Source organism: Quercus robur, chromosome 5, assembly GCF_932294415.1.
Source record: "Quercus robur chromosome 5, dhQueRobu3.1, whole genome shotgun sequence".
In the NCBI taxonomy this organism is placed as follows: Eukaryota; Viridiplantae; Streptophyta; class Magnoliopsida; order Fagales; family Fagaceae; genus Quercus; species Quercus robur.
In genome coordinates, this window is record NC_065538.1 from 83888901 (window position 1) to 83903779 (window position 14879).

General features: G+C 27.5%; 2 protein-coding genes across 2 annotated transcripts in view; both read right to left on the bottom strand.

Moving 5' to 3' along the window:
* The window catches only part of LOC126727450 (uncharacterized), a 43074-nt gene that overhangs the window by 1938 nt on the left and 26257 nt on the right, over positions 1 to 14879 (bottom strand). The gene's annotated exons all lie outside the window — the stretch shown is intronic.
* Positions 1617 to 5075, bottom strand: LOC126727453 (uncharacterized). Its single transcript, XM_050433127.1, has 2 exons — positions 4842 to 5075; positions 1617 to 2448 (listed from the first exon to the last, which is right to left on the bottom strand). Exons 1-2 carry the CDS (start codon positions 4996 to 4998, stop codon positions 2249 to 2251), a joined length of 357 nt encoding a protein of 118 aa, XP_050289084.1. The 5' UTR covers positions 4999 to 5075; the 3' UTR covers positions 1617 to 2248.

The following is a 14879-nucleotide window of genomic DNA, read 5'->3' on the forward strand; positions in this document are numbered from 1 at the left end:
GTTTCTAACTTGATTTGTTTTGTATTTCATTCTTCCTTTGATGCATTGGGTGTGAGAATGAGTGTTTCCCTATCATTACTCCACTTAATGTGGACAATTTTATTTATTTAATTTAGGCAAAATATTATATTTAAAATTTTTAAAAATAAAAAAGGAGTGGAAATATAAATAATTTAATGATATATATGGGGGATGTGGTTGAATTTAAATGTTAAATAAAATGATATGAGAAAAAAAATAAAAATAAAATACATAACAATAAACACGAATTTATCCAAATAATTCTATGTAATATAATAATAGTACATTCTTATATACTATTTTTAATTATTTATAATGAAATATGATAATATTTAACAATCAAAGACATAAAAAATAAATAAAAAAACTTAAAACACAAAGCTAAATCCCATAAACCAAAATAGAGCTCTAAAGAATACAAAACTTTATCAAGCTAAAATAGAGATGTAAGAAAAATAAAAATAAAAATCTACCAAAAAATTGAGGGAGAAAGAGTGGGAAATAACCACTTTTCTGTGAGATAAAATTATGTAAAGAATAGAAGAGTGAATGATAAATTTATATTAAGAGGATGATAATATAAAAAAACAAAATAAAGGAAGATAAAAGGAAAGAGGAAGAGTGATATCAAGGTAGAATTTTTGGGGAGATGAAAAGGTAAAGAGAATGAGAAAGGTTGAAAAAAGTGTAAATGTTAAAAAAAAAAAAAAAGAGTACAATTTGATGAGCACAATTTTCTTTTATTTGAATTTAAGTAAAATATTACATTTTTTATTTTTTAAAACAAAAAGAGAGAGAAAATATAAATAATTTAATGATAAGGAGGATGTGGTTGAATTTCAATATTGAGTAAAATGGAAGAGAAGAAAACAATAAGAAAAATTAAAAGATATAACAATAAACACTAAATTATCCAAATTATGCTATGTAATGGAATATTATTTTATTTTTATCTACTATCTTTAATTTTTTATAATGTAATCGAATAAAATTTAACAATCAAAGAGCAAAATAATAATAATAATAATAATAATAACTTAAAACACAAAACTAAACCGTATCAACATAAATTAGAGTTCTTAAAAATACAAAATTTTATCAACCTAAAGCGAAGATGCAATAAAAAATAAAAATCCACCAAAACATTGAGAGAGAGAGAGAGAGAGAGAGAGAGAGAGAGGGAGAGAGAGAACCTTTTTGTGAGAGAAAATTATGCAAAGAATGGAAAAGAGTGACAAATTTATAGTAAGAGGGAAGGGATAAGAAGAGACAAATAAAGGAAGATGAAGAGAATGATGAATAGCAATATTAAAGTAGAGGGTAGTGGGGGGATGAAAAGGTGAGGGAAGAAGAAAGGTTGAAGAAAATGTAAATATTTAAAAAAAAATAAGTGAATGTAAAAAAAAAAAATTATAGGAAAATTGGAAATAAAAAAGAAATATATATAGATGTTAAAATCGACAAAGATGAATATGTAAAGTCAATAATCTATTTATATATATATATATATATATATATATATATATATATATATATATATATATTTGTAAAAAAAATAGGAATAAATATTAATTATGTGGCGAATGACGTGGTGATGAGGTGGCGCAACAGGAGCTCAGCAGCTATAAATGCCACGCTTCAGCTTTTAGTAATATATTGATATTGATTGATTGGAGTAATCTCCCTGAAGACGAATATACATGTTGACCTTCTGATTTAGAAAGAGACATCTAAAAATTCCAAACAATGGAAATGAAGCCCTTTGTGTTTCCGCTCCAGTGTTAAATTTATCAGGAGGTGCATCAACTAGCATTCTCGGTAAATCTACTAATGGAATTGCATCCCTTTCACGCTCAATTAAAAAACGCGAGAGCTTATGGAATGGATCATAATTTGCTGATTTCAAGACCCATGTCCTTTCGGCATACTTGATAAACCCAGCAAGAAACATTGGAATAGTTAAAAATGACAGCCAACTGACCTTCCAAGACGATAGAAAGACGTAGAGTGCCACTCCTGATTGAACAACTAGTCCAAGCAAATGCCTTAACCACAATTCATTGTCTTGTACTGCGTAAGCCGTAATTGTGTCCTGGCCGCCAAGGTGCAACAACAGAAACGGTGCCCAGAATGCTATGAGCTCATTCTGTAATTGGGAATCATTGCAATTTCCTTGATTATTAGAGATGACACCTAGTGCAACAGTTGCCACTGAATCAGCACCTAGTTACGAAAGCCAGAGAAAGACCCTTAACCAAGTTTTAACACTATATCTTCTGCGACTGCCGAAGTGAAGAAGACATAGTTGCAAGGTGAGACTGACAAGAACCAACACTCGTAGCTCCCAATTATTCCATAATTTCCGCACATGCTCTGGAAACACTTGAACAAGCCTTCGCGTCTCCAGGAAAGCCCAACTGTTAAAAACTTCTCCACGATTTAAACGAAAACTAATAATTATATGGAATAGATTTATAATAAAAAAATTACTGAAATAAGTTTTTCTAATACGAGCATATATAATTATGCTACATTATAGATTTAAACTTTCTTCCGCTTAAATTATATCTTGTGGCAGGTGCTTGATTCCTTGAAGAACCATAAATACTTTAAAGAATAGTTTTTAAGTGTTCCAAGAACACTGAACACCCACATTAACAAAAATTTGAAAAATAAATAAATAAATATCTTGATGAGGCAGACAAATCACTCCCCAAATGGTAATATAATTAATATTATTTCTATCTATCTATTCAGTTTATTTCATCAATATGTATTTAATGTCTAGGTAATTTTTCGTGTTCTTAGATTTGTGCTTGCTTATAGTCTACTTGGCTGCATGTTTGTTTGATCCTACTGAACTAAGTGCATTGTCTTTGCTAGTCTGAATAAAATTTTCACTCATGTTCATCAAAAAATAAATTTATTCTTCATTTAATTTTATTTGTTATTTATACTATTATTTAAGGGACTTCTCCTGTTTGGATTGGACAATTTTTTTGTTCCAAAATACCCCCACATCAGATGAAACTAAATGACAATCCGGTAAAAATACAACTCTAACTCTCACTAAAACATTGCTTAAAAGATGCTATTACTTAAAATATTGTGGGAGTTAAAGATGTATTTTTAATCCTAAAAGATAACCACTTAGTGTTTTTTTGCTTAAAACATTGTTTTATCTATACTATTACTTAGTACATGCTAATGTTGACGGCCTTTCTTATAATTTTTTATTTTAAGAATTAATTAAATATAACTACATAACTCCAATTAAAATAATAATAATAATAAATAAATAAAAAAAATAAAATAAAAAAAACAACAACAACAACAACCTGAGAGCTGAGATTGTGAGAGCCTTTCCTATTTAATTTATTTATTTTGGTTTTTAGGTATTTGAATTTTTTAAATTTATTTATTTTGGTATTTAGGTATTTGAATTTTTTTTTTGTTAAGGATGTATACTTAGTGGCTACATTATAGAACTAAGTGGCTATCTTTTAGGATTAAAAATACTTCTCCTATTTGGACTAGACAATTTTTTGGTTCCAAAATACCCCCACATCTCTAGATCCAGATAAAACTAAATGACAACCTAATAAAAATACATCTTTAACTCCCATTAAAATATTGCCTACAAAAAGTTTTCAATTTTTTTTCTTTTTTATAGAATTTTCTTTCCTTAAACCATGATCTCACGTTTGTTTGTTTTTGTCTTTGTTTTTTTTTTTTTTTTTTTTTACCAAATATCTTCTTATTTCTTTTGAATTTACAGGAAAAAAAAAAAAAAAAACACTCCAATTAGAAAACTACTAACCTCTGAGCATGTGTTCACACGCGTGCTCACAGAGCTCTTCTATTTTTTTTTTTTTTTTAGGTAAAAGTTAATAATTTAAATCCATTATAATTTGGAATTACTACATTTTTCAATTACAAAAAAACTTAGGGGAGTGATAAGTAAATTATTTCATTCAAAACACAAAACACTCATCACACTCCTTGGTATTTTTGTGATTGAAAAATGTAGTAATTTCAAATTATAATAGAAGCAAATTATTAACATTTAAAAAAAATAGAAAAGCAATTTGAAAACCATCGGAAGAGTGGTCCTATTTTGTAAGCAACATTTTAGTGGGAGTTAAAGATGTATCTACTTATCAAAAAAAAAAGTGTATATATCTATTTAGTTTAGTTTAGTTTAGGGGTTTTTTTTTTTTTTTTTTTCTGATATTTAGTTTTGTTTTTAGATAAACATTGGGTGTTTTTTTTTAAGGAAAAAAACAGCAGCAATGTGGGTTATTTAACTTATTTTTCTTTTTCTTTTTTTTAAATGTATAGTTACTTAGAAGATGTAGATTAATGGAAAAGTGTTCTTATTTTGTAGGTAATGTTTTAGTGCAAATTAGACATGTGTTTTTACTATGTAATTTTGTGTCCGTATGGGTATACTATGTAACTTTTTTGTACAATATTTATTAAAAAATATTATTTTGGGTAATTTTTATATTAAATGTATGATAAAGAACTAGAAGTTAATTATTTTCAAAAAAATGTGAAACAAAAAGCTAAAAAATCACAAATTGCATGCTCATACCAGTGTAATCACTTTGAAAAGAATTCAAAGAACTTAGCATGAACGTAAGCATTCAGTAGAGCAGAGTCTGAGAGGGAAATCAGAGAAGAGAGGCTGAGAATAACCAAAGAGCTAAACTCGGGCAGTTTATTGAAATTCACCCGTAAATATAAATATATATATATATATATATATATATATATATATATATATATCTTATATCAAATATTTTTTCTTAACATACCTGTTAGAAGCGCCAGCATCCTTCGTTCAGCCTGTGAGTTTTCTTGGTGCAAGCTTGCTTCTTCTTCTTCTACTCCTTCCTTTTTCTCGAGGAAATGGGTAAGTGTTTCTTGGAATCCAGAGATTTGTGGACGAGAACTAGGTGAAGTACCAATCATTTTGCAATGCTCTTATTGAGAGGGATACTTCCTTCTACTTGGTGGGGTTACACGTTGGATGTTAACTTTTTCTTTGGGGAGGATTTGCTGCGAACCCAGTTCACAGTAATTCCTGCATCCGTTGGTCAATGCTGTCAGACCAAAGAGAAGATTTGCTTTTTCATCCAAAAAAAATATATATGTACTTCATCAGAAAAGAGAAAATCTTTTGCGTGAGAAAGGATCTTGACCAACGCTGGAAATCCTCCACCATTTTTCTTTACGAGAAGACATTGCATGTTGACTTATCAAGATATAGTCATGGGTTCACACTTCACATGGCCAAAATGAACAAATGCCCAGTGGCAGTTCTAGAAATTTTGCTGAGGGTGGTCATTAAGAAATTTAAATTAGACAAAATTTAATAAAAATAAGACTTAATACATTGACATTAAAAAAATAAAAAATAAAAATAAAAAAAACAGTCGCAAGTACATAAAGTTTTAAAATTTCCTTTTACAAGTTTTTCATATTTTGAAATTGCTATATGATAGGTTCATTATCAATGTTATTAGTTACATCTTTTTTAATATACACAACCAAATAATCATTAAACTACCGAACTCCCTTTCAATTACTAATATATTACCTAAATAAGTAACAACATAAACAAAATGCATCTTTTTTATTTTTATTTTTATTTTTTTTATGATATGTTCCAACCAATATTTTGTATTCTTTAAACTAATCAGGATTAAATCAATGTAATGCTCCACTAATTTCTTTTTTAGGGAAATCATTGCTAAGAGGTTGACAAGAACATCTTTGTCAATATGCTCTTTTTATTTTCTCTTGATCATTAGGATGAAAAGATGAGACATTTTCTCATAGTTTAGAATCTAAAAGAAGATTATTTAAGTGAATAAGAATTTGCTTAGAAGATAAATTTTGCAATAAAAGTGATTTCCTTATAAGAATTTTTTCCATATTGCTAACAAAAAAATAAAGGGTAAACTACAAGTTCATCCATAATATTCAACTTAGGCATTAAATCGTTACATTAATCATGTTCAATAAAGTATTGAGGTATTATTTTAGTGCATATGTGTATGTACAAGATGTATCACATAAATCCAATAAATTCAATTAAAGACTAAAGTGCTTACTAACTGACTAGCTATTGGAAAATAGGCATTTTTTTTAAATGGAAATTTTAAAACATGCCTTGTGAATACACAATTTAAAATATTACAATTAAACATTCGATTTAGGCTAATTTGTTTGTTTGGACAATTTTTTAAAAATGCTACGTCCGCAATATTTTCACAATAAATTTTAATTGACAATAGTTCCTAGTTCTAATTTATTTATCATTAAAAAAAAAATTGTCTGCTAGTAATAACCTACCACTTAAGATTTGTTGTGAAAATATTAAGGACATATTATGAACATAGAATTTCTTGCAATTTTTTGGTTCAATTTTCAATGGACCAAAATTTTGGAGAGGTAAAATTTTATTTTTAATGGAAAAATTTTTATTTAGGATGTTTAAGTTTTTTTTCTAGGGTGGTCAACAACCTATATTAATTTAGATTTTCATTCTCTTAAGATATAAAATATATTTATTTTCCAAGTTGAGGGTAGTCCTGTGACCACCCTCAAATATATATAACGCCGCCCCTGCAAATGCCCCTTTCAAAAAAAAAAAATTCTAGCATTTTGCCCATTTTTCAAACTAATTAGAGAAATACCCCTGTTTAAAAACTCGATTTTCTAAAAATCGGGTTTCAGTTTAAAACTCGATCTTTGGACAATTGAGTTATAACAAACTGAAAAAAAAAATTAAAAAAAAAAAATTGGAGTCCTATAGTGGTGTTTTAAGGATTCTTGTAGTGACGTTTTAAGACCCTATAGCGACATTTTGGAACTCAAGCTTTAAGTTTGATCGCTCCATACCTATAGTGACATTTTAAGGACCCTATAGTGACATTTTAAGGACCCTATAGTGGTGCTTTGAAACTCGATTTTTGGACAATCGAGTTATAAGAGGAGCATTTCCTTAATTAATTTGGGATATGGGGCAAAATGCTAATTTTAAAAAAAAAAAAAAAAAAAGGGCAAAAGCCCATTTTCTCCCACTTCACACTTCAAAACTGGTCATTCTTTATTTTGTACATCCAACAATTTGGAAGAGCACGGACCAACAATTAAATTACATTTAATTTGCCATTCAACTAAGGAAGGTAACAACGTCACAACTCACAACAATCATTCTTTATTTTGTAGATCCAACCTTATGCTTGAAATGATGCTTGAAAAAAAGAATATGGAAGCACATTGTTAGATGCATCAACACTCTCTCTCTCTCTCTCTCTCTCTCTCTCTCTCATGCTTTCTATTTTTATTTTTCAAGATTCAAGTCAAGATTTCCTTTTGTTAAGAGCCTTGTAGATTAAATGACACCTCTACATGTACAGAATGCATTAGAGTTTAAAGGAAAATGTTCAAATTGTAGAGTTAGCACTTAGCATCAAATCATAACTATCTTTTAAATAAATTATAAAATATAAAATAAAATAAAATATAAAAATTTCCATTTCAACATAAACTTGCAAACGTTACATCAGGTCTTTGAGCACTAGAAGGTCAAAATGTAGAGGCTCATCTTCATTAGAAAATAAAATTAACAAATACATGCACCGTCCACATGTTTGTCTTATTCATGCATTTTGCATTGTCTTTACTTTTTATTAAAAAAAAATCCACTTGCATTTTAACAATTAATATTAGTCAAGCTAATATTGTTTATTTAATGGATTAGCTAGTGGCGGCCAGACAGAGATTTATTTTTTATTCTCTTATTTGAAAAATCAATAAAATATTTTGACTAAATTAAGACATTTCTCGTTTGGGTTTTTTTAGTAAATGAAAAGCTGAAGCACACGTTTAGATTTTTAGGTTCTCTCTCCCTCTCTCTCTTAAATTCATCTTGATCAAAAAATAAAATTAACAAATACGTGCACAGTCCAGCAGAAATTTGAATAGTAATCCTTCTAAAAAAAAATGGTTGAAGCGTAAGGCCATATTTAGTACTGTTTTTCGTTGCGAGCAAGGATATTTCAGAAGGGAGAAGATTATGTTACTAATGGAGTGTAATGTTATGTGGGATTTTGAGTTTCGAGTTATTGTTGAGCAAGAAAGAATGGAATTGTGTTATTGTTTGGTTGTTGCAATCTTGAGTTTAATGGACGTGAGGGGAATGTAGATTATTGAAAAAGTGGGCATATCAATAATAGATGTTTTGGAGAAATGTGGCTTCTAAAGATGGAAGGTGGTTTGAGGGAAGATATAGACGAGACCCTTTTATTGTGTACAAAAAAATAGTTTGGAGAATTGAGATGAATTTGAGGATGATTTTAATGAGCTAATTTAGATTAGGTTTTTTCAATTTGGATTTTACTTGCTTGAGAAAAAGTTTGTTTATGTGTGTTTGTACATGCAAATCTCAAACATAATAATGTGTTCATGAACAAATTTGTGAACATGAGAGCTCAAATTAGTTATATATAATACTATATATGTATATGTAAACTTGTCTAATAAAATATTTATATAAACTTGAAATTAGATTATATAAGTTTGTAATTTGGTTCCTATAATATAAAATTATTATTTATAGTTTATTCATAATTTGAACAATTCATTTGTAGTTATCAAAATTCATAAATTTGATCACTTCAAAAAAAAAAAAAATCATGAATTTGTGAAGGAGTAAAACATTTTAGTCATAGTTAGGAAAAGAATAAGTTAATCAAGTAGATTGTGAACTTCCCACATTGCTTAAGAAAGTGTGTTGTGTGTAGTATAACTTGTCCCACCTTCCTTTAAAAGTTACCGTAGCTTTTGAATGGAGTTGTGGTGTAGTTTTGTGTTAAAACACCTTTCCCTCTCCCGTGTGTGTCGTTCTCCTCTTTCCCCATGTGTGTGTGTGTTAAATACTTCATATTCTAAAAAAATTAAATAAAAAAAAAAATAAAAAAAAAAAAGATTGTGAACAAGGTCAAGCTTGCTCAAAAAGTAAATTAACCAAGATTGAACACGTAATCTTATTTGGTAACGAACTTGAACTCGGCACATGTTTGTTATAAAATTAAATGAATAAGCCTGATTAAAACATGGCTTGACTTAGCTTGACTCGTTTATAGCATTAGGTTTAGAGGAGATAGCGATGATTGTAGTCCCAGGTCTTTTCCTTAATAAATTTCCTTAAATAAATGATTTGGTGTAATTGTTAGGTAGACTCCCCTTGGTCAAGTAATGGCCCCACAATGTTGAATGCATAGATAAGATCCATTAATCATGTGAAAGGGGAAGAGTCACTGACCTAGTATTTTATTGTGCAGCTTAAATCAATAATGCAAGAAACCAATGAATTGTTCAAATTATGCTAACAATAATGCAAGAAACCAAATCGTTGTGAAAGCTCCAACTTTTTGACAAAAAAATATGTTATCTATAGAATTATCAATTATGACATGCCTTACCCACCCAAAAGTTTCGGCTTTAGTTGAATAGAAAAATGTTTGTTTAATACATACTGTTAGATTATGTGTTTAGACCCCTTAACCAATATGTTTAACCTAGTCTATATATTACTAATTAGAATTTTTGTGTTAATTAGAATTCTAATTTGGGTTGATGTAATTTAGTTTTGTGTTTTAAGTTGTTATCTTTTATATTCTCTTCGATTAAATATTATCCTATTGCATTATACATATAGTATATAATAATATAATATTATTATATTAGATAAAATGACTTGGATAATTTGATATTTATTGCTACATTTTTTTGCCACAAATTTAAATCACGCAAACTTAATAATTTTATATTATGTGTTAGCATTGTCTCTACTTCTTCTTCTTCTTCTCAAAAATATTATGTATCATCTTTAAAGGATGCCAACAATATTGATCTTATGGGAAAAATTACATAAAATATTGAGAAAAAATGTTTTATATTACAATCTACTAAAAATGTTTTTTAAAATATTTAAATCTTTCTATTTTTCATATCACTAACGTGTTTTACAATTACCACGTGTTAACTTAAGTCTTAATATTCTTAAGTTGTTTCGGCAAAAAGAAAAAAGGTTGTCACAAAAGGAGAGTTAATGTGAAGTTTTTTGCAAAATGAAATATCTGTTTTGTAAAGCCACCAAACTTGATAATTTGCAAATGATGGAACCACTTGCAACAATATTTGCATAATTATATAGTTCCAACCAAAGCAATTGTGTATACTTTTAGTCTTCCAAAAACAAACATCTACAAGTGGTTAAACGTTTATCTTGGGTAGTTTTAACTTTTCATATAACTTTACTTTTACATATTCATCTATTTTAATTTAGATTTTTTTTCAACAAAAAAAAAAAAACTTTAATTTAGATATTTATAAGTAAACAATGAAATAATGATTCATGAATAATTAAAAAAAAAAAAATTTATCTATGCATATTTATCTTGTGCAGTTGTAACTTTACGTATAATTTTGCATTTATATATTCATCTACTTTAATTTAGATGTTTATAACTTAATAATGAAATCTATACACAAGGTAATTAAAACAATCATATTTCTACAATTCAAAAAGTTACAATTTCTTTTTTCAAAAAAAGCCTTTTACATTTCTTTGGAATTATTTTTTTAAAATTTTTTATAAACCCTTTGACATACCACTAATCTAATCACTTCATACATTAAAAAAATTTAAGGCTCATTATTACTTCCGTTAATATATTATAGATATCTTAATTGATTGAGACCAAACTAGAGAAATGCCTTTCATATTTCCTTGAAAATTCAGGAAAAAAAAAACAACAACAACAACAACCACCCTTTGACATACCACTAATGTAACTACATCTATAACTATTTAAGCCATCCATGATATCTAATTCTTATTGATAACCATAAAATTTACAACAAGCAAGAGAACATACAAAGTAATAAAGAATAAATGAAGGAAGAAAAAAAGAAATGAAATCAAACATCTATTAATAACTTTTTTTTGGAAAATAAAAAAGGTGGTTAAGAGGAGTATGAAATAAAATAGAGATGGCTATACAGAGGATATTGAAAACTTTATAGTGCAATAAAATCAACAATTAAATATAATAATATAAAATTTTAACTTAAAACTAATCAAACTCTAACTAGGGAAATTATATATATATAAATATATATATATATATATATATATTTATATAATCATAATCTTCATACACCACATGACTTAAAAATAATTTAATGAATAGTTCTACCTCTTATTTAATGTCTATGTTATGCAAATCATCAACCAATAAATATAATGATAATGGAAAAAAATGTTATGGACAAGATTATGAAAAATATGATAAAACTATTTAAAAAAAAAAAAACTTTTTATAAAGTCTAGGGACTAAAATAGTATTTTATTTAAAAAATTATCACGCGCAACACGAGAGTTTGCGACTAGTCTATATCTATATATATATCTAAAAGCTGAATCGTAATATTTATTGTTACTGAGCTTCAGTTGCGCCACCTCATCGCCACATCATTGGCCATGTAATTATTATTTTTCTTATTTATTTTTTATTCTTCTTTTTTTAATAAAAAAATATAAATAGATTATTGACTTTACATATTCATCTTGGACAGTTTTAACATTACATATAATTTTGCTTTTACATATTCATCTACTTTAATTTATAATTTATTTTTTATTCTTATTTTTTTACCAAAAATAAAAGATTATTGACTTTACACAATAAATTAATTATTATTTAAAAAAAAAAAAAAAAAAAACAATCACTTGCATTTGAAGCCCCCGTAATCATTGCATAAAATCTTTAAAAACATATTTTGAAAAAATATAATCTATAATCTATTATAAAAGTTGAATCCTTAGAACTAATTGATGCACAAAATAGCAACTCGTGTCATTTTATTGAAACATAAGTGAATGTCATTCTATTCTCTTTCTTTTCACCAGCTCATCTTTCTTCGAATTGATTAAAAATTTGGCGTTTTAGATTTTCACCCCAAAAGGATGGCATTTCAAATTAATTGGAAAAAAAATAAAATAAAATTTGGCATTGCAGATAACAGCCATCACCTACACTCCACTCAAAACCCACCTAAATTAGCTCTCTTGGCCTCCCTCTACACTTCTTTAAAAGGGGAATATTAATGCTTTCTATTCCTTGCCTGAGGGGTTGAGCTAGACTTCCCAATTTGTTTTTTCTATCTTTGTAGGACCATTATTGGTTGTTCAAGGGAGTTCAGTACTGCTTACACCCTCAAGTATTTGGAACAGGCTAGATGTGCACAGTGCCTTCATATCAACATCTCTCATATTCCTCATAAGTTAAATTGGAAAGCATGTAGATCTTTTTTGGAATGCAACCCAGAGAGGTGACCAAGTTCTTGCTTCTATCAGAATTTGTAGTTCTTATCCGCGAAGTTTAGGGCACTATAATCTATTCAAATACTCCTCAAGGTACAGGTCTCGTTGTCTTTTTTTCCTATCTTCTTTGACATTATACAACAACATATCATACACAAACTTGACACAGATATATAAACCATCCAAGACTAAGAGCATTAGATTTTCATTCAAAGGTTTGTTAGTTTTAGACAATTTCTCATCATCCTATCATATTCGATCTGAAAATGATTGTTATGTTCTTAGTTGCATGCTTTTTTAATTTCAATAAGACAAAAAATAATTTTGCTTGATGAGCCACTTACTAAAAATAACCTCTTTTATGGACCATGATCAAAATGTGAGATTTATAAATAGACTTGATGAATCATTATCACATTTAATCTAATGCATGAACTAACATTATTACATATTCTCCATTGAAAGAAAGAAAAAAAAAGTTATTTGTGTTTTGTATTTAGCTTAATGGTTTGTTAATTTTTATTTTTTTTTAAAAAAATTTTATAACTTTCATTGTTACATTTGAAATTTGTACCCCATTGCAAAATCCTCCTATAGAAATGTAACATTGTAACATGTTTTTTTTTTCTTGTTTACCTCAGTGACATTGCTATTACGTTATTTGTTGATTACTTAATTATTGCCATTATTATTTTGTTAGATGGTTCAATTGTTGAATTATTATTATTCTATTATAGGTTAAAGCATCTAGCTATCTAATTTATGTTGGTTTCAAAGCTTAAGCAAACAACAATCTTATCTGGATAAATCTCTCAATGATCATGTGGAGCAAAAAACAATTTGTGTCTAAAAGCAACTACCACCAATTTGTGGCTTTGCAAAATTTGTGTCTAAAACCAGCTACTACCAGTTACAAGGAGATTAATTCATTTAATATGAGTACTCCATGTGATTTTAGAAATTTAATTAGATAACCGAATAGTTTTTAATTCTTATTGATTGGATTTGTAATGTTTCACCCACAAATAAGTAACTAAGTTTTCATGATTATTATTGAAATCTGTTTGGCGATTTCAACAAATGTATAACATAGTTTATGTATATTCATTTCACTAATACAACTAACATGAAACTATATATGTCACATATCGCGTGGTGGTAAAATTACTAATAATCTATATCTATATCTATATATATCTAAAAGCTGAAACGTAGCATTTATTGCAATTAAACTCCTGTTATGCCACCTCATCGCCATGTCATTGGCTACATAATTATTATTTTTCTTATTTATTTTTTATTCCTATTTTTTTACAAAAAAATATATAAATAGATTATTGCCTTTATACATTCATCTTGGACAGTTTTAACATTATATATAATTTTGTCTTTACATATTCATCTACTTTAATTTAGAATTTATTTTTTATTCATTTTTTTTGTGCAATTCTTATTTAATTTTTTCAACTTTTAATCTTCTTCAATCATTTTCTTTTTAGTTCAATCTTTCATCCCCTCCAATAATTTTTTTTTTTTAATTTTCATTTAATTTCCTTTAGATTTTAAAAAGTTTCCTTTATATCTTCTTAAATTCTATAGTTTCACTTTGTTCAACCTTTCATCTACTTCCACCATTCCTCTTCCATCTTAATTTTCATATAAATTTCTTCTTACTTCATTTCCACCTCTCTCCCCTATTCCTTCCAAGTTGCCCACGACAAAAAGGTCAATACTCTCTCTCTTTCTCCAATTTTATTTCTTTTTTGGTGGATTTTTTTTTTATTGATTCAACCATTTTTTTTTAACTAATGGCTTTTTATTTATTTTTTATTGTTGAATTAATTGTCACATCACATGTGTTTATCTTTATGGTATTTGCATTGACTTTTATGCATGTTTAGGTAGTTTGGTATTCTAATTTCGGATCACAAGTTATTTTTCTTTCTCCCATTGGTTTGTTTTGAATTGGGCTAATAATTAATTGTTTTACGAGTTAGAATTTGATTTTTTTTTTTTTTTTATCGTGATCAATTTAGATGTTAAACTATATGAGACTTTACTAATTTTTGTTTATTATTTAACCCTTTGGGGTGGACAAAGTACTCTTAATAGTTGTATTAGAAGTATTCTATAATGTCATTTATCAAAGAGAAGCAAAGGTTTAGTCAAACAAAAATAATCGGGAGGGTGATATATTTTAGCTTTTGCAACTATATTTTAATTATTATTATTATTTTATAGCAATACATATATAGAAATTTAATTCTTAGATTTTGCAAATAATTGTTTATCTAATAATATGTTTTGGGTGGACGAAATTGCAATTTCAACAAAGAAAATAACCTTAACAGACTATCAACAACAAATTGTTTTGCTAATTGGTTCAATTAATCATTGTTAAGTTTTGTTAATTTTTTTAGTTACGTTTTTCTGTGTTTGGATTGTAGGGCAG

What these genes read in the sequence shown, in the direction of transcription:
- LOC126727453 (XM_050433127.1), bottom strand. Translation starts at nt 4,998, where the DNA reads ATGATTGGTACTTCACCTAGTTCTCGTCCACAAATCTCTGGATTCCAA. An exon ending in GATGCTGGCGCTTCTAACAG is followed by an intron (nt 2,449 to 4,841) that starts GTATGTTAAGAA and finishes ATCGTGGAGAAG; the next exon opens with TTTTTAACAGTTGGGCTTTC.